This window comes from Colias eurytheme, chromosome 18, assembly GCF_061535395.1.
Source record: "Colias eurytheme isolate Ceu_HAF_F1 chromosome 18, ilColEury1 Martin Lab GWU primary, whole genome shotgun sequence".
Classification (NCBI taxonomy): domain Eukaryota; kingdom Metazoa; phylum Arthropoda; class Insecta; order Lepidoptera; family Pieridae; genus Colias; species Colias eurytheme.
In genome coordinates, this window is record NC_142997.1 from 10,662,571 (window position 1) to 10,690,322 (window position 27,752).

General features: G+C 40.2%; 1 protein-coding gene and 1 long non-coding RNA gene across 4 annotated transcripts in view; one reads left to right on the forward strand and one right to left on the reverse strand.

Moving 5' to 3' along the window:
- The window catches only part of LOC149900933 (uncharacterized), a 31,562-nt gene extending 22,311 nt beyond the window's left edge, over positions 1 to 9,251 (reverse strand). For all 3 annotated transcript variants that reach the window (XR_016457730.1, XR_016457731.1, XR_016457729.1), the window contains exons 1-3: positions 8,754 to 9,251; positions 5,942 to 6,092; positions 1,771 to 1,966 (exon numbers count right to left, since the gene is read on the reverse strand). This is a non-coding gene — a long non-coding RNA (uncharacterized LOC149900933). The remainder of the gene's footprint in view (positions 1 to 1,770; positions 1,967 to 5,941; positions 6,093 to 8,753) is intronic.
- Ser (protein serrate) overlaps positions 1 to 26,461 on the forward strand; it is a 30,787-nt gene extending 4,326 nt beyond the window's left edge. The window contains exons 2-15 of the mRNA XM_090112396.1: positions 12,051 to 12,368; positions 12,606 to 12,660; positions 12,878 to 13,132; positions 13,223 to 13,283; positions 13,806 to 13,939; positions 15,845 to 16,213; positions 18,509 to 18,870; positions 19,136 to 19,268; positions 19,355 to 19,450; positions 19,538 to 19,725; positions 22,006 to 22,360; positions 23,860 to 24,107; positions 24,920 to 25,258; positions 25,660 to 26,461. Coding sequence (XP_089968522.1) covers positions 12,051 to 12,368; positions 12,606 to 12,660; positions 12,878 to 13,132; positions 13,223 to 13,283; positions 13,806 to 13,939; positions 15,845 to 16,213; positions 18,509 to 18,870; positions 19,136 to 19,268; positions 19,355 to 19,450; positions 19,538 to 19,725; positions 22,006 to 22,360; positions 23,860 to 24,107; positions 24,920 to 25,258; positions 25,660 to 26,232 — 3,486 coding nt within the window. The 3' untranslated portion in view covers positions 26,233 to 26,461. The remainder of the gene's footprint in view (positions 1 to 12,050; positions 12,369 to 12,605; positions 12,661 to 12,877; positions 13,133 to 13,222; positions 13,284 to 13,805; positions 13,940 to 15,844; positions 16,214 to 18,508; positions 18,871 to 19,135; positions 19,269 to 19,354; positions 19,451 to 19,537; positions 19,726 to 22,005; positions 22,361 to 23,859; positions 24,108 to 24,919; positions 25,259 to 25,659) is intronic.
- The last annotated feature ends 1,291 nt before the right edge of the window (positions 26,462 to 27,752 follow it).

The following is a 27,752-nucleotide window of genomic DNA, read 5'->3' on the forward strand; positions in this document are numbered from 1 at the left end:
CCATTCAAAATTGCATTGCACTTGCACTGTTGCATCAATCTTCTTTGACATGTCAAAAGCTTTTGACTTTGTGGACCACAAACTACTTATATATAAATGTGAGAAGTATGGCATTAGAGGTCCTGCTCTTGAATGGATTCATGATTATTTGTTTCAGAGACAACAGAGTGTTGAAATAAATAAAATAAATACCAAGCTAGAGTTCACTACATACAAGTCCCCCTATTTACCTAATAGTTTCGGTGTGCCACAGGGCAGCATATTGGGGCCTTTATTATTTTTAATTTACATAAATGACCTACCTGACATTATGGACCAAAAGTGTATATTGTTTGCAGATGACATTTCAATAATTTATTCTGACGATCACAAAGAGATAAATTATAACATGACAATTAATAAAAATTTAGAATTAGTATTGACATGGTTTAATGATAATAATCTATCGGCTAATATGACTAAAACAAAATTTATTCAATTTTCAAATTATAAAGCTCGACATACACCTCTTAATGTAACGGACAAATTCCATACTATCGAACAAACACATTACATAAAGTTCCTAGGGTTAAATGTAGATCAAAATTGCAACTGGAAAGCACATTGTGACATGATTACTGGAAAAATAAATAAGTTCGTCTACGCATTAAGAAGACTACGAAAAACAGTGTCCTTTAATGCTGCGCTTACCGCATATTACGGATACGTTACATCTGTGATACGGTATGGAATTATATTCTGGGGCAACTCGACGGACGTGACAAATGTATTCTTGGCACAGAAGAGGTGTATAAGGGCTATGTGCAATATTGGTCCCTTAGAATCTTGTCGACCATTATTCAAAAAGCACCATCTTTTAACACTCACGGGATTATACGTTTTGGAAATTTGTATATTTGTCAAAAAACATAGTGAACTTTTTAAAAGCATGAAAGACCACTCTATACTGGGACTAAGAGATCCCACACGTTTAATGATGCCTAACTGCCGTTCAGCACTCTACCAAAAGAATGCAAGTGTAATGTGTGTAAAGATTTTTAACCATATACCAAAACATATAAGGGAACTACCAAAAAATTTAATGCACAAAAAATTAAAAGCGTGGCTTATTAATCACTGTTTATATTCCTTAAACGAATTTTTTAGATTATAATTACCGAAACAATAAAAATGTTAACCTAGCTTGACAAAATTGACGTAAGAAATCAATTATAATGTAATAGTATGTAATAATCAAATAGTCATATTGCTATATTATTATAATTTATAATGTAAAATGAACTAATGTAAATAATATATTGCTTAAATAATAACTCACGTGAATTAGTTTAAATTATAAAATTTAAATATTTGTATGCCAATTGTTGGCGAATTGTGCGGACGTGAAATTTATTATAACTTTGCTTTGTAACCACAATTCATACAAATAAATCATTTCATTTCATTTCATTTCATTTCATTTCAAAAGATACCTATAACGAATTTTTAAAAGAAATCTACAGAAAATAGTAGGTACTAGGTATAATGAGCAGGCGTACCTAGTGCGGGACGGGGTGAAGGTGATTTTCATGTGATTAAAAATTAAACCTATAGTCCGACCTATAGTAGACTTTTCACTGTCACGATATCGCTATCTATGCGGGTGAAACCGCAGGGCATTGCTAGTCTTTTCTATTTGTATTGAGTTGTGTTGACGACTATTCAGATACAAAATCCCTATTCAACTTTTACGAAATGTTATACCATAAGACAATTTATCGGTTTACTAACCTTATCTTTTAACGCAACCGATTATATTTCTTTTAGCTACCAAACACTCGAACGTTTCAAGATGTACATGTCAGCACGTTGTTCTGTTGTTGTTTTTATCTGTAGTCTCGGCTAATTGCTCCGGAGTGGCCATGTGCTGCCCGGCCAGGCGACACTGGTACCGCCTTCACACGCGTGACGCGACTGATGTACCCGTCTACAAATAAAAGAAAATATATATTTGGTATATACATATAATTAAAATGCTGTACATCCCAGATAAAACTATACTAACAATATAAAGCGAAAGAGTTTGTTTGTTTGTATGAACTCGCTAATCATAGGAACAGCTACTCGTAAGACTTAGGTAGCTTATTGTAGGTCTAAACCATAGAGTCTAAACCGATTTCACAAATTCTGTCAACATTGGGTACAATGTCATCCCTGTGACTTAATTATATGTACATGTATGTACCGAGGGCGAAGTCTGGGCGAATCGGTTGTTATTTTATAATGATTGACATATTTCACTCATTCGCTGCTATAATCAGAAAAAACACCGTACCAAAAAGTCATAAATTTGTGTCGTTTACCTTAAAATATGATAGTGTCCATTATTTAATTGAAGTGATGTAACGCGATCAATAAAGTTATGTATTCTGGAGCCGTACAAGGCGATAAGGCGACAAGGCGCTGCGGCCGCTCGCTCCGTAAGGCGAGCCGACATTTCAACGGTCACATTATTTTTAATGTCTGTCAACACTACATTTTAATAAATCGATACTAAGGACCGCCCGACATTATTATTTTTTGAAATTTCACAAAATTTTTATTATCTCTATGTATTGTATAATATTACACAGAATGATAACTGTGTACATGTACTTTTTTTAGTTTAAGCCTCACTAAAAAGGAGAGCAAAATTTTTGTGTAAATGGGTCAAATATGAATAAAAAGCCACTAATTGATCCGGGTTGACCGGAGATACAACATTGATAGAGCATAATTGACTAAAGCGAAATATACAAACCTCTCTTTTATATTAGCTACTAGCTTTCGCCATCGTGCTCAAGGAAATACCCATCGGAATGAGAATTAACTCCGGACGAAAGTACCCTTTACCTGTAGAGACACTATATGCTCCACTCCAGGCACAAAAGTAACTCTGAAAATCACTCCGTTGCAACGTGAAAAAAAGAAACACTTTCCCATTATAACATAAGATATTGTATTCATATTTAGGTTGATTTCTTAATTTGCAACAACACATATTTTAATTAATTTATTTAATATAATAGGTTCATTAATTTTACCACTAGAAGGTTCCAGTCATATTTTAAGTAAAAAAATTTAACAAAAACTTTAATGTGACTACAATAATTATACATGGGTGTATACCACCGATGGCTTATTGTGTATGTATATAACGTTATTTTATTACATATCGTTTTTAGGTTCCGCAGCGCACGCGGAATATGTATTAGGTAAAATTTTGATACATTGCTCCAATAATAATTTAGGGATTTCAAATGACTCTAACATCCGAGATAATAATCCAATTACCTACCCAACTATTTAAGAGGGGATATAAATCAAAATTACCAATCTTCTATTAGATGATACGTGTAATATTCAAGACAAAATCTAAAAAATAAAATATAATATATAATTAGGTATCAAACTATACGATAAAAGAGATTACGTAAAACCAAAACTAAAAATAATTACTTACACAAAATGATCTGACAAATATATCGCAAATGTTTTAATATAATTATTCATGAAAAAAAAAATCATATTGTTAGGTACTATTGGGTACTATTTATAGTTACCTACCATGTCAAGTAGAAAACTTAAAAGTGTGAAAATTAGAGATAACTTCGTGATTTTTTTTATCGAGTCAATTTTAATATTTTAATTTTTATGTTTTTGATCAAACAGAATTCTTGAAAATATCGTCTAGTTTGATATATTTTATTTTTTAGATTTGGTCTTGAATATTACACGTATCATCTAATAGAAGATTGGTAATTATGCTATAGGTATACGCACCCTTAATAGAGATAATATTAGAATGTAGACATTTTTCACTAGGTATTAAAATATTTAAGTTTCACCTGCGAGTTGCGACTCTTTATTCTTTAAATGATATGCGTACCTCAGGAGTGTGCAGCAAGCCTAAAGCTCTGGCTCGCGATAATGTGCGTGGGAAAATCTGCGCTCGAGCGCAAGCGGCGCGGGTGCGTGGTGCGGGGCGCGCGGGGCGCGCGGGGCAGTTCGCGACACTAGCGCATGCGCGGCCCGCGACGCACTTTGAACTTGACAGCTGACAACTTGACCGACCCTCCGCTGTCCGCCCGACCGACTGACGTGCCTGTCCGCTGTCCTATCCAACCTTGTATCCAACCATTGTTGCTCTATGAGCGTTCTTTTATATTTCACTATGGAATTTTTTCCACGGTTTTGCATTCGTTAGAAAGGTCTCGGGCTCCGTGAGGTTTATAGCAAAGAAAAGGTGTCTCTGGTGGCGAAAAGGAGTTCGCCCGGTTTGCTAGTCATGTATAACTATATACCTAAATATCATATTCGAGCGCAATTGATCGCAAAAACATGTCCTTAGACATTAAATTGCTAAATATGAAGCAGATTTCTAATTTACAAAAAAAGCCAGCGCATTTGACTTATGTGCTGGTATTTAATAGACGAAGGTATGAAATATTCGATTGCATTAAATATCGACCGGGGACATGCGGCCGTGCGGTATGCGCGGACATACATTCATAAATAACTGACCGAGGTCACACTCGATACTCTCAGAGCTTGTTTATTAATAACTAGCGACCCGCCCCGGCTTCGCACGGGTGCAATGCTGATACTAAATACGCTACAGAAAAACTGTGAACGTTGTATATAAAAACATAGCGGCCCGCGGGCGGCCGGCCGGTACCGCCGCAAACGCTACGTCCCGCAATTTTTAAATCTGTAATATCTTCGAAAATATTCACTTAAATCATACGGTGTAAAGAGCCATATAGATCTATATTAAATAAACAATGTATTCAAGGTATTTAATTGGTTAAGGATTAATGCTGTATTGGTTAAAATCGCATCGAAAATTAGCCAATATTTGTCGTAAAAAGTAAATGACAAAAAAAGTTATTGTGGGTTATCCATAAGAGATAGACATATACCATCGCGGACTTTTCTATAGACCTTTTCAATGTGTATAATACTTAGTACATTATTTTGATAAAACTCGTAGGGTTCAGCCTGCGTTTGCAGTGTAGGCGGAAAAAATGTAATTTTTTACGACATCACATCAGAAAACTCCAAAATAACAGTACTTCTCTACTATTTAATGGATGTTATTATACATATAAACCTTCCTCTTGAATCACTCTATGTATTAAAAAAAACCGCATCAAAATCCGTTGCGTAGTTTCAAAGATTTAAGCGTACAAAGGGACATAGGGACAGGGAAAGCGACTTTCTTTTATACTATGTAGTGATTATACAGTAATACTGCTCAAGTACCTACCTATGTCGTGAAATATTGTATGTTTAAAAAAAATCATATATGGAACGAGATAGGATACCTACCTACCTATTATCACAAATCATAAAATTATTTACTAGCTACTTATTTTCGCGATTTCAAAATATGAGTCAAACTCAAACACCCAAAAAGGGAAACTACAAATAACTTAATTTAATTCTAATTTAAAACAATGGAAATAAACACCACGTTTTACGACAAGTTAAATCATAAGAGTAGGTAATTACACTTGTCAAAGTTTTCCTTGTATTTAAAATTATTATTTTTATTTATTATTCTAAAAACATACAAAAGGGGCGCCCGCGCCGCGTAGAAGGGGAAGAGCAAAAGGGTACAAATATACATACCTAAATGACTTGGAGACAGTTTGCTGTTTCTGACGATGAAGCGCTACACTTCATTTTACAATTTCATACATATAGGTATTTTGTTGCAGCAAGACACTTCTTATTATGTATAATAATATAGTCGTTAGTTGTTAATATCGTCAATATGTGCCCAATGCCTATCGTTGACAGGAGATCCAAATAAATTTATAAACTATGCTCGTGTTATTCTTTATCTTTTATAAAGAGAACGACATCAACAAGCCTAACGTGACTTATGTTTTGTGATCAATAAGTGTTGTGCGTATACCTAACTCTTGGAGGGAGCCGCTGGCGAGGATTGTGTCACGCAGAAAGCCGTGCGTAGAGCCGCCGGCCGCGGCGGCATGCTCAGCGGCCGGGCGGGGCCTGCGCCGACACGCCTCGCCGCCCTACGCTTCAGTTTCAATCTATTTACTGTACTGAAAAAGTGAAAACCATGTTATTTTTAAAGTGAAACTTTTATTACATCGTCTCAAACTTTTTGGTCTGTGTAGCGCATGTCGCGTGACGGTCGAACCGTACGATAATTATCGTACAAATACGATAATTTTGTGCCTAAGTTTCACTTTTACCGTGGTTTCACCACACAACATTTTTGTTTTATCTGTCGTTCTTTATATCTTTGGTCGAGTTTCGAACACTTAATGAAAAGCATCCTAATTCCTAAGTGAAAGAATTGAACGTAAAAGTTAAGGTATTGTTTTCTGTAACTGAAAGATCTGTTTCATTTTACAATTAGTGTTCGTGTATGAAATTTATTTACAATAAACGTAATTTAGATCAAGCAGTAGGTATCAGCACCTAAAGTTCTTAATCCGCTCGAATCATCATGCATCATAAATAATAAGCAGCTATCTATGATAGCAAGGGAAAACTGGGATAATGAAAGAACACTATGAGTGTTCTTTCATTATCCTAGTTGTTTTAGATCATGTTGACCTAAAACAGGCCATTGAAGTTATACGCAAATGGTAAATAAGTACTTTATTTGCATTAAAACATGGTGTATATGAAGGTGTTACAACTTACAATACTATATTACAGCATGTTTGGCTGTTACTAAACAGCATGCAAATTATTTTAACTGCTAATTTATACGGATTAATAACTTTACGAATTTCCAAAGAACACAGGACCTCAAACCACAACACACAATAAGAATTTGGTATTCAATTTTAAGTAAGAATAACCGGTATTGTTGGTAAATTAATTTAAATTCTGATAACTCTTGATTTTTTATATACAGGGTGTCCCACTTTCGGTATACTTAGCGCAAAGGGAAAGAAGAATTCCTCTATTTTAAAAAAAAATGCGTCTGGAATTTTATAATTATTTTTTACGTACTCAGCGTATGCAAAACTACAAGTCCCTTCGCGCTTAGTATACCGAAAGCGGGACACCCTGTATAATTAAAAAAAAAAAAACTTGGGCATTTTAGTCAAAATTTAGGTATAAGTAGTTTCCTAACAAGAAACTATACCTAAATTTTGTTGATCCTTATTATATTATATTATTTTATGCAAGATTCTACCTTGGTGAGAAAAACTAATATTATTATGAAAATTGAAAAGGCATGAAATGTTTTTCTTTGCTTTTAGGTAAAGACCTTAAAATCTTATCCTACCTACAAATATTATAAATGCGAAAGTTTGTGAGGATGGATGTATGTGTAATGTGTATATATATGTATACATGTAATATTACTGTTTCACGCAAATACTACTGAACCAATTACAATAAATTGAATGGAATGAGACCTATGCGGGTTTTTCTTTGATATTGCATGCGAAGCCACAAGCAGAATGCTAGTGACCTATAAATTCTTCCATTAACAATATCACAAAATTTGTACATATTTGTACAAACCTACAAAACCAAATATCTCTTTGTTGATGTGTGTATTGTTTTTGTCATTATTCTATTCCAGTAAACAACATAACATAACAGATCAAACTTGAAAAATGCTGTACCAAGTAAGGAAAACATGTTTATTTATGAGACTTTTTTCGAGGGTAGCAAAGCTATAGGTCTAAGTTATAAATAAGTTTTAAAAATAATTTAATATACTTAGTAACTTTCCTATTATAAATGTATGAGTTTCTAAGCTAATACACCTACCAGCATATAATCCTTACTTAGTTTTCCTTATTATTTGCAAAACCACCAACACTGATTATTATTATTTAAGATGGTGAACTTAAGAGACAATATCACACAGATGACAGAGAACTTTAACACCTGATGTACTGACGGATGTCTGGGTTTCAAACGCAACTGCAGTCCAACAACACTCCCACCGCCTCAAATATCACTACTGAGTTTGCTCTCTTACAAAACTTTATAATGTCATCGCTTAAAAAAATCCTGCAGAGTGAAGTTGAGACGTTGTTCAAGCTCCATGATATTCAGGAAATTCGCACCCGTCGTAAGATCCTTCTATTATATGGAGTCAACGAAGAAAACAAAGAAGACACTAAAGCTGTAGAATTAGTCTCCATCAACTCTTCTATCAACTTTGTCCAGCAAGCTCCAGTCGCTGAATCTCAATATTGATTCCTTCAGTCGCTGTCATCAGATGGGCCATGTGAGTAATGATTCTGGCAAACCTTGTCCTTTGTTGGTTAAATTCAGGGATACGCCAGTGAAGAATGCTGTGTGGTTCTCTAAAACCAAGTTTAAAGGCACCGGTTGACACCGTCTCGCTAAATATCTGACAAAATCGCGACACGAAACCTTCACGGTCGCTCGGAAGAAATTTGGTCTCGCCAAATGTTGAACCAAAGATGGCAACGTCTTCATTATCGGTCCTGACGGCCATAAGTACCAAGCTAAGTACATACTTGCTTACGCGATTTAAACACTTCCGTGCGCGCGAGTGGATGATGTGCATTTAATTCCCAGTGATCCCATATCGTCCGTATCAAATAATCACTCTAAAGGCGTAACTAGGCCTAAAAGATTATATTTTATAACATTTTGTTTGTATACTGTACGTACGTCCCTTTCAAACAAACATCACCTCTAATGTTGCGTCTTATGTTCTCTTTTCTCAAATAATCTCGTTCTGCATGTTCAATTACCTGTTATTAACCTCTTTTGTGCTTATAATAATATTTTTATAAATTCTTGTGTTGGTTTCAAAATATTATCTAAAGTAATTTGAAATGACATCTTATCAGTTAACAATTGTCGTACATGTCAATTGTCAAATGTCAATCTTGATGTCATCAATATTCAATAGTATATGTCAGCTGTCAATCAAGTGTTGTTTCGTTTCATGTAATTTTATAGTAATTTTGCGTTATCTTGTATTATTTTGCTTTTGCTGGGGGTGTAGTAAAAATTAGCGTTTTACATAACATGAATATAACACATCTTTATATTATATTTTATTCCTATTATTATATTTGGGGGAGCCAGTATCTCGCCTCGCGGCGGTGTTGTGATTGTATATAAACAACTCCGGCTGAGTGGCCCGACGGCACAGACCTTGGCACAGACCCTGAGTATATAATATGTTCTGTGGCACAGACTGAGTGTGTAACCTACCAATCTCGAATATAATACAAGTGAATACAATATATCTGTGGCATCTGGGAGACACCTGTTAACTCCATTTTTGGCAAAATTTTGTTAGATACATGTTTGATAAGTACAGAAAGCGCAGATTTTTTTGATCCAGGCGTGATATCTCTACGTCCACGGGAAGTAAATGAAAAAAAAATGTACACTCCTGTTAAATCCAAGATTTTTTGCTACAATCAAGATATATTATAATTATCATTAATATATCATAGTAACTTTTGATGCCAAACCTGATAACTAATATAATAAGTACATAAATGTTAATTCCAAGCTTTATGCCTATGGACTAAAACTTGTTAAGTCCCAGTTACCGCGTATGTACCAAAAACATGAGATACCTACATGTTAATTATTGCAACTTATCAGATTTGGATTTATATTTCCAATTTGGTTTATATAACGGTGACTACTAAATAATTAAAATACAGTGTTATTTTAATGTAAATATCTATTTATTTTCAAAATAACCACCATTTTGCCGATGGGGGATAATTAATGTGGCTCCGGGGCGACTAGGAGAGTAAACTCTATCGTTATGGCGGTTATGAGACTGTTCAATCGGAAAAATATCTTCATCTGTGAAAAAAATATTTTTCCACGCTTCACCAGCGGAGCGCGCTTTCAGTAAGCGACATATTATTTCAAGGAGTATTTTTTTATCTTTATCACCCAACCGCTGCGCTTTTCGCAGCTTGTATGCTGTTAACTTGAGTTCATTTTTAACAACTCGTTGCAACGTTGAATGACTTACACCTAAATCTCGAGCCATTTTTCTTACCTTGGCTTGTGGATTGCGGGTCAATCTTTGTTTGACGATATGTCGAAGCCTAGGCGTCCTCAGAGTTCTTTTTCTGCCTCTTCCCGGACGATCACCAAGATGGCCAAGCACATCGTATTAAAGTCGCAGTATCTCGCACTGCCGCTTACCAAATAAGGATATTATTGCAAAAAATTACTAATTTTTAATTTATGCTCTTCACAAATAACTTTAAGTTGGCGCCAAATCATGTGAAAATAATAATTAAAAAACAAAAGCAACGCAGCATGCCCCATTTTTTAAATTTATTATTTTCAAATTTGTCAACGTAATTTAGAACCACTCTGTATATTACCTGTTATGTATTGTATTGCATTGGCTCAAAAGCTACCGAAATCCACCACAAGTTTCTCGTGCCAGGTCACACTCATTTTATTAGAGTATGACGGTGATCATGCGTTGATAGAAAGATTTGTTAAAGAGTACAACCCGAATATTGCAGTTGAATGTTATAAAAATGACAAGCAAAAATTTCTCGGTGAAATTTATGACACAAACCGAATTTTACGGTTTTTCGAAACTACTAAGAATTTTGTCAAAAAAAAAATTGACATTTCAAAACAATCTTTTGCTTGGAAAAGTATTTTCTGGCTAAAATTTGAAAAAAAATCAGCGGAAGTAAGTTTTAAGTATTCATTGGAGAAATCTTTGAAAAGCCTTTTAGGACATTTTCAATGAAAAGAAGAGGAAGGCAAAGTATATTTTGTTTAGAAACATTACTCCCTGAACAGGCATAATATGTCGGAGGATTGGCGATTGATCCATTAAATCTTTAACCAAAAAGTTTAAAGATTTAATGGATCTTATGCAATTCATTGATCCAGTATAACGCGATTTCTATTCTAATTTAAACCAATCAGCTTCTGTTTTGGAAAACTACTCAGATAGCGAAGAAGATTATGATTAGTATCCAAATGAGTGATTCTTTTGTTTTGGTATTTATTTGATATGTGCCTTTATTTAAATTTTCCGTTGCATGTACACTCCTGTTAAGTCCATACTTTTATTAAAATTAGCCATAAGAGTGATTCCATTGTGAAATTAACTTATAAATAAAGAAATATAACAAAAATAACGTAAAATTGTTTTAATTAAATGAATAGCAATGAAATAATCATTATTTTTATTTTGCTCATTTTGAGATAAGTCCATTCCACTGCAATATTTTTTTTTTGGTTATAATCTGATAAGTCACATTATTCGCTAAACTACTGCGTCAAATTTGTAAACTGTACAAGCAAAAAAAGGGTTAATATATGATATTTGATTATAATATGACATAATTCATTTATATCTTATATCCGATTTTTAGCAGCCAATAATACATCAATAATATGTTAAATTGCTTCTCCTGAAAATTTAACTTTTTGGAGTTAACAGGACGGTGTCTCCCAGATACCACAGATATATTACACTTACAGTAGTAAGTATACAGGGTGTAGGTAATCGTTAAGTGTGCACAGGCGATTATTCCGTAACTATAACAGATAACAAAAAAACTTTAAACTGATATTGAAAGTACTATACCCACCTATACCTAATGAGTAAAATGACAATTATTATAACTTTTTAAAAATAAAACGAGAAATATTCAAAAATGTTACATGAAACGCTCCCATACATTTTATTATCCATAGATTTTGTATTCATAGCCTTCATAGCAAATGTTCGACATGAGATCCTATTACCCATAGATTTTGTATTCATAGCAAATGTTCGACATGAGATCCTCGTTTTGGAATACCATTGTATTCCACATCAAGCTCTAAATTACAGTTTCTAAATGTTCCTCCTGTAATTGTTCCTCCTGATCCTTAAACTTACTAGGCTAGGGCCCTACTACAAACTATTCAACTGTTTTTAGTTATTGACATCACTCACCTATTATATATTATAAGTAATAATTTTAGGTAGTCGCCTATTAATGTGCCTTCAGGCACCTATCAGATAATAACGAGAGCAATTTCGGTTTCAGCGCGCGGCGGGGGCGGGCGTGTTCGAGCTGCAGATCCTCGAGTTCTCCAACTACCGGCTGCAGCTGGCGTCAGGCGCCTGCTGCGGCGGCGGCGCGGCGGCGGGCGGCGCGGGGGCGGGCGGCGCGGGGGGCGCCGGCGGGGTGTGCGCGCGCGCCTGCCGCACGCGCTTCGCGCTGTGCCTCAAGGAGTACCAGTCGGCGGCGGCGCCGGGCGCGTGCTCGTTCGGCCGCGCCGCCTCGCCCGTGCTGGGCACCGACTCCTTCACGCTGGCCGACCCGCTCTACACGCTCGCGCTTCCCTTCTCCTTCCGCTGGACGGTGAGTCACCTCCGTATTACGTTGTTCCGTTTATTATTGATCATTCGTTTTAATATAAAAATCGGCTATTAGGGTGATAGGTACGGCGTACCGGAAAGAAATCTTACAAAATCTAGAACATAACTTATTTTCAAAAAGGTTAAAACTATAGGTACAGTTGTAATCCTTCGACATTCACACTTCGATATCAGGTAATTGAATATAACGATTAAGTAATAAACGATTTCTTTTTTTCAGCGCTCTTTCACACTGATCCTGCAAGCCTACGACGACTACAACTACACTGATCCCGGTATGTGACGCGCTCTAACTTATAATAGAATGGTACTCTCACTATTTTTGTTTCGATCGATTTGAATACATTTTATCGTAGTCCTCTTTCTTCCGCTTCATCTGTGTCCTTATATACTGTTATGTGGCTTAATAACAAAGCACAATCCGCAACCTATCGAAGTTTCCACTGTACGGTTACTATCAAACCCCTAACGGACGGTAGCGATCGGTTACAGACGAGACGGGGCTGATCGAGGAGGCGTGGTGGTCGGGCATCGTGGAGCCGGGCGCGGAGTGGCACGCGCTGCGGCACGCGGGCGCCGCCGCCGCGCTCGCCTATCGCGTGCGCGTGCTGTGCCAGCCCAACTACTACAACACCACCTGCACCACCTTCTGCCGCGCCCGCGACGACAAGTTCGGCCACTACGCGTGCTCGCCCGCCGGCGACAAGCGCTGTCTGCCCGGCTGGCAGGGCGACAACTGTGAGAAACGTGAGTATCCAGTGAACCTATCTACAGACGATCTTAATTTTTAAATTTTTGAAAACGATGAAGATAATGATTTTTTTCGATTACTTTCAGCGGTGTGCAAGGACGGTTGCCATCCGCAACATGGGCGCTGCGACAAACCCGGCGAATGCCTGTAAGTATTATACAAAATTCTTCATGGTTTGGTGGACAGTCCTGATCTGCTTAGTTTCCTCAATTTAAACATGCCAAGAATTGGTACCCGTATTCACACTCATAAGATATACACACACTCATGAGATAACTTAATTCTATGTCGCACTAAATACGGCCAAAATTCACCTATCAATCGTATGTGTTCTACTTATAATACTGTCTGCCATGAGCTCGACTTGTTTAATGCATCGGTCAGTACCACAGGTCAGTACAATCAAAAAAATTTTTTTCTAACAAATATGTAACTACTTAATATGTTTTAATTATTGTTACAAATGTAGGTTTATAATTGTTTGCATGTTGTGTTCGCTCCTAGAAGGACCTCCAACTAAAAGTCACAAAGATTATGATTGTATTTTCACTATTTCTAAATGTTGGAACGTCCAGTTAGCGGACCAAAAAAAAAAGTAATGCCTGTAAGATCGATCGTACGAATCAATCGCGTGTATGTAACGGAAGCTCATTGCGGGTCTGTGCGCAGGTGCCGGCCAGGCTGGCGAGGCGAGCTGTGCGCGCAGTGCCAGCCCTACCCGGGCTGCAAGCACGGCTACTGCAACGGCTCCTCGTGGGACTGCACCTGCGACACCAACTGGGGCGGCATCCTCTGCGATCAAGGTACTCGACTGCTCTTTGCCCTGTATAAAAAAGTTTTTTGGTCAGTTTGCCTGCGCGAGAAGTATGGCTATATTTTTCAATCGTAATTGACGCACACATACAATAGATTAGGGGAGACCGAGGGGAGTTGAAACAATTTTCACGTTTTGTTTAATATAACTCATACATAGGTTATTCTATACACTTGCGAATGGTTAGCATAAATAAACGGTAAGCGTTAAAAATGGTGGTGAAAAATTGACTTAATCGTAACAAGTCAACTTGTTTTAATTCCCCTCATACCGAGGTAAGATGAAACAGAGGTCGAGGAGAGTTGAAACATTATGATTCTGGGGAGTAATAGGATCTGCAAAATAAAAATGATGATTTGATTCAAAGGTTTTAATTAAAACTTATATTTTCAAGTAATCAACGACCTTTATAAGCAATATTTTAATGACATATCAGTCAAGTACGTCTAATACAAATAATAAACACCAAAATTAATAAAATTTGACATGACTAACATCAATTATTATAATCAGTCGAATTAACAAAATGTTTTACATTTTTATAAAACTAAATCTTTGACATAAAATAGTTAATAATCAGTCGTTTTTTAAGTATTACAATCAGTGCCTACTATAAACTATTTACGGAACAATAATCAAAAAAATGTCAAAGACAAAGTTCTCCACCAGCACAAGCTTCATGAGCCCACAATTGGCATTTCAGACAATGAGCCCACTTTTCTTTGGATCTGTTATTTGAATAATATGATTCCATAGAGCAAATGCAGCAGGATTCCTCTTCTTCTTCATCACTATCTTCTTTTCTTGACAACCTTACCTTTTTTAGTTTTACAGCCTGGTTTTGATCTTTTTCTTGCTTTAATTCCTCTAGTAGGCATGCTTAAACAAATAAACACATTAAATTAACAATAAAATCCTATAATCTTCGTACTTTTTAGCTATAGTCAGATATTAAATTGAAAACAAGGAGAGATGAAACAGTCTGTTTCAAATCACGAGGTGATTTGAGAGTGAGAAAAATCCTCCCAATTTTTATTCAAATCACGAACAAGCAGTAAATACACAGAAATCAAATTTACCAAGTATATTTCAAGAATCTATAGATAAAAAGTTTTTAAAATGTTTATAACTCAACCCAAAAAACAAAACCAATATTATAGTACAAGCATCGTAAAAAATCATGAAATACTTACTTTTTGCGATTTTCGGCACATGCCATTAAGAACTACACAACTGCACAAATGACGCCACCGACGTGAACTGACACGATAGCTGGTGGCGGAGGTGGTTAAAAGAGACATTGCCAGATCGCTAAAGGTTTTAAGTTCCGAGAAATCGGGACTGTTTCAACTCACCTCTGTTTCAAAACCCCTCGGTCTCCCCTACACACTACAGTTTGCTTGGCTACGCATTATATATACATAAGCAGTAGATGGATTTTTCCCGAAGAGTACGTATTTCATACGTGAAAAAATGTTTTATTTTTGACCCGCGGCACAGCTAGTATAATATTATAATAATACTAGCTTTCCACCCGCGGCTTCGCCCGCGTTTTCAAAGAAAAACCCGCATAGTTCCCGTTCCCGTGGGATTTCCGGGATAAAACTTATCCTATGATTCCATAGAGCAAATGCAGCAGGATATGGTGTATAAGCTATATTGTGGTAAAGTTTCATTCAAATCCATTCAGTAGTTTTTACGTGAAAAAGTAACAAACATCCATACATCCATACTTACAAACTTTCGCCTTTATAATATAGTAGTAGGATGCTCTGCTATAATACTATGCTAATAGCCATAATTGCGAATCGAATAAGCAATCGCTCGTATAAATTGTGTGTTAATTTTTTTCGAAGTAAGTTACAGACAATATTAATTATAGATATAATTTCAGACTTAAACTACTGCGGGACCCACGAGCCGTGCCAGAACGGCGGCACGTGCGAGAACACGGCGCCGGACCAGTACCTGTGCACGTGCGCGGAGGGCTTCTCGGGCGCGGACTGCGAGCGCGTGGACAACCCGTGCGCACCCGCGCCGTGCGCGCACGGGGCCTGCGCGCTGGCCGCCGCGCCCGCCGCGCCCGGCGCGCCCGCCGGCTTCAGCTGCGCGTGCGAGCGCGGCTGGGGCGGCGCGCTGTGCGACGTCGACGTGGACGACTGCGCCTCGGCGCCCTGCCGCAACGGCGCGCTGTGCCGCGACCGCCTCGACGCGTTCCACTGCGAGTGTGCGCCCGGCTGGAAGGGGCCGACCTGCGCCGAAGGTATGCGCCTGCGCACGCGTGTGCCGCACGAACGGTTTCATTGACCGGCAAATATTCAGCCGTTCGATTAAACATTTTATAAACTGAAGGCATAATAAACGCGGTGACAAAAAATAAGGTGTTCGTCATATACATTTATTTTTGCGTGAGAGAGCGTGAGTGAGCGTGAGTGGTCCTGAGTTAGCGTGAGTGAGCGTGATTCAGCCTGAGTGAGCGTGAGTGGTCCTGAGTGAGCGTGAGTGATCCTGAGTTAGCGTGAGTGATCCTGAGTGAGCGTGAGTTAGCCTGAGAGAGCGTGAGTGAGCGTGATTTAGCCTGAGTTAGCGTGAGTGAGCGTGAGTGAGCGTGATTCAGCCTGAGTGAGCGTGAGTGATCCTGAGTGAGCGTGAGTGATCCTGAGTTAGCGTGAGTCAGACTGAGTGAGCGTGAGTGGCCCTGAGTGAGCGTGAGTGATCCTGAGTTAGCGTGAGTGAGCGTGAGTGATCCTGAGTTAGCGTGAGTGAGCGTGAGTGTTCCTGAGTTAGCGTGAGTTAGCCTGATTTAGCGTGAGTGAGCGTAAATTATCGTGAGTGAGCGCGAGTGAGAGTGAGTTAGCGTGAGTGAGCGTGAGTTAGCCTGAATCAGCTGTTTGGCTGGTTGGCTGGTTAAAGTAAATGCAATTTTGTCTGACGATAAGACATTATTAACCAAACTTTGACATGATTATGAAAGTGAAATCAACAAACAATTTTTCTTGTAGATGTAATCATTTCATTTGACTTATAATTTTTTGACGTGACAACGTCTTATAATTCGATAGAGCCGGCTACACGCGCGAAAAAACATGACTCATGCGGCGTTACCTCGCTCTGAGGCGTTCCATGTATGGCTTGAAGTGCAAGCGAGAGCGCGGATCGAGCGACCAAGAATCACAATCGGACGTTGTCACGTTCAACTATCGTCAGTAAACCGACTTTTTAAAACGGGTGCAATGGCGGCCGGCCGGTAGCGCCGCAAACGCTACGTCCCGCAATTTTTAAATCTGTAATAATTAATATCTTCGAAAATATTCACTTAAATCATACGGTGTAAAGGGCAAATATTAAATGAACAATGTATTCAAGGTATTTAATTGGTTAAGGATTAATGCTGTATTGGTGAAAATCGCTTCGAAAATTAGCTATTATTTGTCGTAAAAAGTAAATGACAAAAAAATGTTATTGTGGTTTATCCATAAGAGATAGACATATACCATCGCGGACTTTTCTGTAGACATTTTCAATGTGTACAATACTTTGTACATTATTTTGATAAAACTCGTAGGGTTCAGCCTGCGTTTGCAATGTAAGCGGAAAAAATGTAATTATTTACGACATCACATTAGAAACCTCAAAAATATCAGTTCTCCACTATTTAATGCATGTTATTATACATACCTTCCTCTTGAATCACTCTATCTATTAAAAAAAACCGCATCAAAATCCGTTGCGTAGATTCAAATATTTAAGCGTACAAAGGGACATAGGGACAGAGAAAGCGACTTTGTTTTATACTATGTAGTGAGTAGTGATAGTGATAGTGATTATTATGATTTATGTAGTTAGATATAAATTACATATCATTATGAAAAATTAAATTGTAATCATGGACGTATAAAAAAAGACGGACGCCGTATTACGAACAAACAACGTGAAGCCACCATAGTAAGCTAGCAATCGTGTAAAGACAATGAACACGCACACACTCTCACCATAGTAAGCTAGTCGGCCGCCATTACGTCGTGAACCGTTGACCGATTAACTGCGTCACTGTTTCACAAAAAATATTTAAAATGCCGTCTTGCGTAGTTAAATGGTGTCGCAACAGTACAATTTTAAATAACAAAACACAAGGGATTACATTCCACAGGGAACCAAGTTATTTCATTAATGTTTTAATGACAAAATTATTACGACAAAATTTATAGAAAAAAAATACAGCCGCCATTGTCATCAGGACATCTGTTGCCATAGTGTTGCCATGGCAACATGTCACACACACATGGATGTGTCGCCGCCATTACTAGGCTTCACTCAATGTTTAGGCGATATTATGCCGTCCGTCTTTTTTTATACGTCCATGATTGTAATATTGAAATGATTTTAAAAGAGCAACTATGGAGTTTCTTGTCGATTCTTCTCCATAGATACTGCTTTCCGAATCGGTGGTAAATGTTAAAAATATGTAATGACGATTCGAAAGTGCTTCTAAAAGAAGTCTAATTGAATAATTTATAAATGTTTGAGTTTGACTTTGACTTCATTTACATATCGTCAGACGTGGACGAATGCACCGAGATCACGGGCGGGCCGGAGGGCTCGCTGGGCCCGTGCGTGAACGCGGCGGCGTGCAACAACACGGGCGGCGGCTACGCGTGCGCCTGCCTGGCGGGCTGGACGGGCCGCGACTGCGACCAGAACGTGGACGACTGCACGGGCCAGTGCCTCAACGGCGCCACGTGCATCGACCTCGTGGACGACTTCCACTGCGCGTGCGCGGCGGGCTACGCGGGCCGCACGTGCGCGCGCGACGTGGACGACTGCGCCTCGCGCCCGTGCCGCCACGGCGGCGAGTGCGTCGACCTGCTGGACGCCTACCGCTGCATCTGCCCCGTCGGCTTTTCGGGCACGGACTGCGAGGTTCGTTCCCCTAGCTCCGATTCGATTCGCTCGACTCGATCTCGTATCTTTCTTATTCTTCCGATTGACCCGTATAACATATTATTAACCTTTCTCAGGCGCCACTAACCTACTAAACGATCTCTGCTTCTAGCTTACCTCCTGTTACGGACGATACTGCTCGGTGAGTTGGTACACCTTAATATCGATTTGACGTCAGTTGTATATTACTCAGCTCACATAATTGCCTCAATGTCGAAGCCGCTAATATTTACGCGTGGCACAGGACGACCGCGACCACTGCGCGGGGTCACCGTGCGCGAACGGCGCGCCGTGCTACACCGCGCAGAGCGACTACTACTGCCACTGCGCGCCGGGCTGGGCCGGCAAGAACTGCACGCAGCGAGCGGCAAGAGAACGTATGCGTCCTATCGATCTAATTGTATATTTTATTTGAACGTTTTATGTAGAAAACGGCTCATAACATGGAATTTTAAATTCACAGAAATAGACGAATGCGTCCCGAACCCTTGCCATAACAACGGGACCTGCACGAGCGGCCCCACCGGATTCACCTGCGCGTGCCGCGACGGTTGGACCGGTGAGTGCTCGCACTGTTATAACGGCGAATTATTATATAAAAGTAAATATTATCGTGACAAATTTCTCATAACTTCTACGCATCCAGGCGAGACGTGCTCTGCGGTGGACGAGCCGCACTGCGAGGTGCCGTGCGCCAACGGCGGCACGTGCGCGCGCGCCTCGCCCGCCGCGCCCCCCGCGCTCCCCGCGCCCGCCGCCCCGCCCGCGCCCGCGCGCTGCGTGTGCGCGCCCGGCTGGGCCGGCGCCGCCTGCGACGTGCCCATCGCCCCACCGGTATGACCCTACTCATTTTTTATTTACTAATACGACTTTTTTTTTGGTCCGCTAACTGGACGTACCGACATTAATTAGAAAATAGTGAAAATGCAATCATTTTTTATTTTATTTTATTTTATTTGTATAAGAACATAACAGTCGTACATGATTTAATATAACAAAGTTCTAAAATTCACTATGACATTATTAGTCTGTGCACATAGGTATATAATAGAACATGTTGTGTGGTCGTAATGAATTTTAGAACTTTGTTATATTAAATCATGTATGACTGTTATGTTCTTGTACAAATAAAATTAAATAAAATAATAAATAAAGCCCACATTTAATTACAAAACTTAGAAAAATAAATAATTTAAATTATACATAAGTTACACATTAACTACATAAAATGGTATATCTTAATTGATTTCTATAACTATTACAAGAACATTGAAAAATATCGATGTCTAATAATTTATCATTATAAAATTTGGCTGCTCTTTTTAAGAAGGCATTCTTGGCGTAATTTGTATCTCAGGGAGTGACTTCAAATGTGTATCTGCAACGTGAGGAAATTCTGGGAACTCTTAATTTTATTTTTTCCAATAACAAGCCTGAATCAGTTATGCAATGCAATGTAAAGAAACATCTGGTCCAAAAAGAGACGACGCTTTTCCAGTAAACTTATATTATTATGTTTTTTAGAAGTAGTTTCATAATTGATAAAGGTATATCCACTATCCAGTCCGATATTCTAAAGCTTTTAGAAATTTATTTTGAATTTTTTCTATACGAGTAATGTGGACATTGTAATAAGGGCTCCATACAGTAGATGAAAATTCCAAAATACTGCGAACAAAAGCATAATATAATATTTTATAAGTGGACGGTTGTTTAAATGGTTTAGCGAGACGAAGAATCATTCCTAGTTGCTTATAGGCTTTAGAGATTATGTATTCAATGTGTAAATTAAAGCGTAGTTTTGTATCGAGAATAACTCCTAGATCTCGTACTTCCATGACGCGTTTTATTTTATTACAGGAGAAGGCGTAATCGAAAATAAGGGGATTACGTTTTCTGTTGAATGAAATAATTTGACATTTATCGGGGTTAAGAAATAATTGATTGATGTTGCAGAATAATTCAAACTTCTCTAAATCTGATTGCAATTTTAAACAATCTTCAAGTGTATTTACTGTCATAAAATATTTTGTATCATCGGCGTAAAGTAGATGGTGTGAATTTTGAAAACAAGAACCTATATCGTTTATATAAACAGTAAACAAGTATGGACCCAAATGGGAACCTTGTGGAATACCCGAAGGAATCTTTAGGAATCCAGAAGTGTAACCATTAAGTGCGACAGCTTGGCTTCTATTAGAAATATACGATTGAAGCCAGCGGAAAAGGTCACCGTGTATACCAAACTTGGATAGTTTCATTACGAGTGTGGAGTGATTAATTTTATCGTAAGCTTTTGAAAAGTCAGTATACACGGCGTCCACCTGCAGGCCGGCATCAAGAGCATTCAAAATAAAGTCCGCATATAGTACAAGATTAGTCTCTACGCTACGCCCCCGGAAGAAACCATGTTGATGCTGTGAAATATGTCGAGATGTTATCTGTTTTAATTGGTTTGTGACTATCTTTTCAAAAATTTTTCCTAATACGCATAATTTAGAGATCGGCCTATAATTTTGAACGTTTTGTTTATTACCGCCTTTTGAAATGTGTGTTATTATATTAAAGCCTTTTTCCAAATATCGGGAAAACATCCTTCTCTTAATGACGTATTGTAGGTATATAATCCAAACTGGAACAGAGAGTTCTTGTGATAATTTTGAAATAAGAAAAGGATGCACACCATCGAAATCGGCACTTTTTTTGGTGTCAACTTTTTTTAGATGCATCTGACACACAACGTTACACAATCATAATCTGTGTAACGTTTAGTTGGAAGGCCTTCTAAGAGCGAAAAAGCGTATTAATATAATAAATAGAACACATACCTACGGTTGATTGGAGAATTTCGACCATAATATTATTTAGTGCGACATAAAATTAAGTTAAAAGTCCGATTATGAATATGGGTACCGATTCATTGTGTGTTGAAATTGAGGAGACTAACCAGATCACTGATCAGGACTGTCCATTAATCCATGTAGAATTTTATATAAGAAGACTACGACTATTTTTTAATTTGGTTTCCACCTACGCCAATCGCTTCTGGTGTCGTAGCCTGTAGGTACAATAAAGTCTGTTGAACTCGCTACATATTAACATACCTACCGGCAGGCGGTCTCCGTGGCGGTGGCGACGGTGGCGCCGGGCAGCTGCTCCTGCCTGCACGGCGGCACGTGCGTGTCGGTGGGCGGCGCGTGGGCGTGCGCGTGCCGCGCGGGCTGGGGCGGCGCGCACTGCGAGCGCGCGGCGGACGGCTGCGCGTCCGGCCCGTGCCGCCACGGGCGCTGCGTGGGCGGCGCGGGCTGGTGGGCGTGCGAGTGCGCGCCGGGCTGGGCGGGGCCCGACTGCGCCGCGCCGGCCTGCGACCCGCCCTGCCCCGCGCCGGCCGTGTGCTCCGCCGCCGCGCCCGCCGCCCGCTGCGTCTGCCCGCCGCCGCCCGCTCGCCTCGCGAGGCGCTGTCTCGAACGTGAGTTACCTAAAACATAATATTGCATAACAATATAGATATACAGGGTGTAATCGTTAAGTGTGCACAGGCGATTTTTCCGTAAGTATTACAGATAACAATAAACTTTAAACTGATATCGAAAGTACTTAACCTAATGAGTAAAATGGCCGTAATAAATTTTTAAAAATAAATCGAGAAATATCAAAAAAATTATCATTAAACTTCCTATACATTAAGACGTATGAAATATGAATATCCCATATACATTTAATATGAAAGATTTTAGCTTTCTTTTTCTTTTTTTGGTTTTCTGCTTTAATTAATTCCCAAATTTGAAGTGGCATTTTCCACGATTTTTCCGGACATTTTCACGCATTTTCCGGATATTTTCCGAGCATTTTCCGGGCATTTTCCCACGCTTTTCCGGACATTTCCACGCATTTTCCGGGATTTTCCCAGGCATTTTCCGGGAATTTCCCAGGCATTTTCCGGGGATTTTCCGAGCATTTCCCGGGGATTTTCCGGATGTTTCCCAGATATTTTCCGGACATTTACCTGGCATTTTCCGGGGATTTTCCACGCATTTCCCAGACATTTTCCGGACATTCCTCAGGCATTTTCCGGGGATTTTCCAGGCATTTTCCGGATATTTTCCGGACATTTTCACGCATTTTCCGGATATTTTGCAGGCATTCTCCACGGTTTTTCCGGAAATTTCCACGCATTTTCCGAGCATAACCCAGGCATTTTCCGGTTATTTTCCGGGAATTTCCCAGGGATTTTCCGAGCATTTCCCGGGGGTTTTCCGGATGTTTTCCAGACATTTTCCGTACATTTCCCTGGCATTTTCCGGGGATTTTCCAGACATTTTCCGAGCATTTCCCGAGGATTTTCCAGACATTTACAGGCTATGTCAGGGAAATGTCCGGAAAATGCCTGGAAAATTCCCGGAAAATATCCGGAAAATGCGTGAAAATGTCCGAAAAAACGTGGAAATATCACTTCAAATTTGTGAAGTAATTAAAGCAGAAAACCAAAAAAAGAAAAAGAAAGCTAAAATCTTTCATATTAAATGTATATGGGATATTCATATTTCATACTTAATGTATGGGAGGGTTTAAAGATAATTTTTTCGATATTTCTCGATTTATTTTTAAAAATTTATTACCGCCATTTTACTTATTAGGTTAAGTACTTTCGATATCAGTTTAAAGTTTTTTTGTTATCTGTAATACTTACGGAAAAATCGCCTGTGCACACTTAACGATTACACCCTGTATATCTCTAAAATAAAAAATATAAAAAACTGGTGTCGATAAAGGCCACACCTAAAGGTAGACTTTGAATTTTATTTTAAGTTTAAGTCTAAAAATGATTATTGTCGCACATATAGTTAGGTTACCGACGCGACGATAAAAAAAATACATTTCTTCCGTTCTTTGATTTCTGAACATTCATTTGAGCGCTTAATCTTAATTAATAGATATCTAGATAGCCTTCGACGACTAATGTTGCAGTGATAGCCGGCCTGGGTGAAGAGAGTGGCGACATCGCCGCCGCATCGGACAGTGAAAGTAACGTGGATACGGCGGCGGCGGGCGCGGGGGGTGCGGGCGGCGCGGGCGGCGCGTGCGGCGACAACGGCACGTGGTGGTGGGGCTGCAACGCGTGCCGGTGCGCGGCCGGCGCGCCCGCCTGCACGCGCCTGTGGTGCGGCCTGGCCGACTGCCTCGCGCCCGGCGCGCTGCCGTGCCACGCGGACGAGGTGAGCCCGCCCCTACGCTATCCAATAATATATGTATGTCGTGGCCATATGGTAGATTTGCTCATTTCATGAAATGGCCAACATAGTTTGATCAGATCGTTAAATCGTCAACGTTTCACGATTTGGTCATCCACATTTGGCCAGATCGTATAAAATAGGTATAAAGAGCCCATAAAACATTAAAAAATTCAGAATATTTTATATACCTATTATATAAATACATATATTATTTATATACATAGGATTTTAGACGCATTCTTTGCTATGACTTTCTTCATATTGTAATTAAACTAATAATTATGAAGTTTTTAGCTGCGAATAATAACCTAAATTTTCGTCAGCGGTCGCCATCTTATCACATAAACACAGCGCTTGCAGCGTCTCTACCAATAATTAATGTAATATTTTACGATATGATAAAATAATTTTGATCATATTTTCATGAAAAACCGCTCGTTTAGTTGGCCATATCGAGAAACGATTTCTTATCATTGATCTGCTCAAACCACATCATGATGTGGCCAATAGACATTCAACCATTTCATATGAAATGCGACCATTTCACGAAATGAGCAAATCTACGATATGGCCACGACATGTATATAGCGACAGAGCGACCTAACGCTATCTTCCAATGAACACGATATATTTAACTAGCTGTGCTAAATTTTTTGTATTTTTTAAGTTGAGATGTAAGAGATGTACCTTTGATAAAGTACTTATCCTTAAACCGAGTTAAAAGCGAATTTTTAAATACTAACCTTTTTTATTATTTGTACATATTAAATGAATTAGAATGTGAATATTTGCAGGTGTGCGTGCCGGCAGCGCCGTCGCTGTGCCTGCGCGGGCCGTGCGCGCCGCTGGGCGAGTGCCGGCGCGTGGCGGGGCGGCGCGTGGAGCCGCCCGCGCTGCCCGCGCCCGCCGCGTGCTGGCCCGGCGCGCGCGCCGCCCCGCCGCCCGGCTGCGCGCGCGCCGAGCTGCGCCTGGCCCGTGAGCGGCTCGCGCGCGGCGCGCACGTGGAGCGCGCGTGCGCGGCGCTGCGGCGCGCGCTGGCGGCCGCGCTCGCCGACCGCGACCCGCCCGCGCCGCCGCTCACGCTGCTCTGTGATCTCGCTCCCGACGACGACGACGCCCTCGACCTCGCCCTCGTGAGTACCGCCGCCTGTGCTCGCCCTAGCCGATAAGTCGGTCGCTTCTGGAGTAAAAGAACAATGGCGTAATTAACGTAGCGTCATTAAAATTAAACATTTATTATTATATACCGGCCCGGCCCGGATACTTTTTGAGTTTATTTTTATGTTTTGAGGGAGTTAAACGAACAATCGAATCCCAATAACACCTCTATATCGTAAAGACAAAGACAACACAATATAATAAAGTACCTATACACATTAAATACAAGTTACAATAATAAATAAAATATTATGTATTAATTATATACCTAGTCTTTATTAATAACTTTGATTCAAAGATTGAAATTTGAAACGTAAGTGGGTAATTGTAAAAAATTAAACAAAAATAATAAACAATGGATTATTACATTTCGCAGTGGGCAGGTGAGGAAGAAAGCACCGGGCCGACGGGCGAGGAGGCCAGCGCGCTCGCGAGCGGCGTGCGGGCGCTGAGCGAGCTCGTGGCGCGGCGCCGCCTCGCGCAGCACGCGCTGCTGGGCGCCGCGCTGCGCCTGCGCGTGGCGCCCGGCGCCGAGCCGCCCGCCGCCGCGCCCGCCGCGCCGCCCGACGCGCCCGGCGCCGGCGCCACGCTGGCGCTGGCCGCCACGCTGCCGCTGCTGCTGCTCGGCGGCGGCGCGGCGGCGGCCCTGCTGCTGCGCCGCCGCCGCGCCGCCGCCGCCGCCGAGCGCTCGCGCCGCCACGACGAGGAGAAGTCGAACAACCTGCAGAACGAGGAGAACCTGCGGCGGTACGCCAACCCGCTGCGCGAGGAGCGCGCGCGCGACGCCGACGAGCTGCCGCGCGCGCACTCGCTGTACAAGGCGCAGAACGCCGACGCGCGCAACAACACGCCGCCGCGCGACAAGGAGCTGACCAAGCGCGCGCTGCCGCCGCCCGAGCCGCCGCCCGCGCGCCACCCGCCGCCCGAGCGCCTCACCGTGCTGGTGTAGCCCGCGCCCCGCTAGTTAGCTATTTATTACATTAGTGTGATCGTTCGTGTAAATATGTATTTTTGTAAATAATGTTAAATAGTAATGAATTATTTTGACGAGAGGTTATGAATGTGTATTTTATTTTTTGAGAAATATTCGAGAGTTTCAAAGCTATATTGTTTGTAAAAAAGGTTGTAAAATTGAGAATGGAACGTGATAATATGTTAAAATAAAAGCCTAATGAATATTATTTTTGTTTACTTATTTATTATTACACTCCAAAGTAAAAAAGTATAAGTATTACATACAAAATATGTACCTATGTAAGCAACAGAAAGAGCAACAGCTGTTAAAAATATTTTCTTAATGCAGATGCAAGTATTACTCATAGTCTATGATTTAATCAAAATGTAAGATTACTTTCCTAAACAATACTAGCAAAAAAATGTTGTTTTGTTACCTTTTTATTTTTGAAAATTCATTCCGCATTTATCTATATACAAACAATAAAATCGGTTAAATAATATTTTAGGTTAGGTTTGCTTGTACTCGTAAGACGAGTACAGACGAGTACGTTTACTTATTTATTATTACACTCCAAAGTAAAAAAGTATAATTATTATTACATACAAAATATGTACCTATGTAAGCAACAGAAAGAGCAACAGCTTTTAAAAATATTTTCTTAATGCAGATGCAAGTATTACTCATAGTCTATGATTTAATCAAAATGTAAGATTACTTTCCTAAACAATACTAGCAAAAAAATGTTGTTTTTTTGTTACCTTTTTATTTTTGAAAATTCATTCCGCATTTATCTATATACCAAAAATAAAATCGGTTAAATAATATTTTAGGTTAGGTTAGGTTAGGTTAGGTTAGGTTAGGTTAGGTTAGGTTAGGTTAGGTTAGGTTAGGTTAGGTTAGGTTCCCGTGTGGAGTTTCTGGTCTCCCATCGGGCGCGTCCTCAGGTGGCGGATAGGGGAAGGCCTCCCAGATATGGGGGGTACCGGTGGTCTTGCCGGCGCGGACCAAAATCAGCGTGGAGGAACTCGAGGGCTACCACGTCCTCGTTGCAATCTCTGCTTTGCAGAGAAATTGCTGGGTTTGTTTTCGAACAGTGCTGCTTTTGCGGCGAGGTATGGCGACCAGTGGTTGCGGACGATTTAGTCCTACTGGACGACGGGCTGCTTTGCAGCGATGGATGGCGGTTGTATCAATCGCGGCGCGGCGGGCTGGGCGGCAGGCTTTTCTGTCGCCTGGTTAGAGGCTTCGGCCTCCCGTCGGGCAACCTGTTATCCGTCGTAGTGTTGTTGTCACGTCTAGCAGCTACGACGGACCAGGAGGCTTGCCTTAATCGGCTGGCCTGAGAGGAAGGACACCTCATCAAAAACCCTCAAATCCGCGTTGTAGTCCAGCGGCGTGGATTTCCTGTCCTTCCTGGACAGTTTGGCTCGGGAGAGCGTGAGCTTTTAGCTGTGTACGCCCATGGATACCGCCCGACCTGCTGCTTTTGCGGCGAGGTATGGCGACCAGTG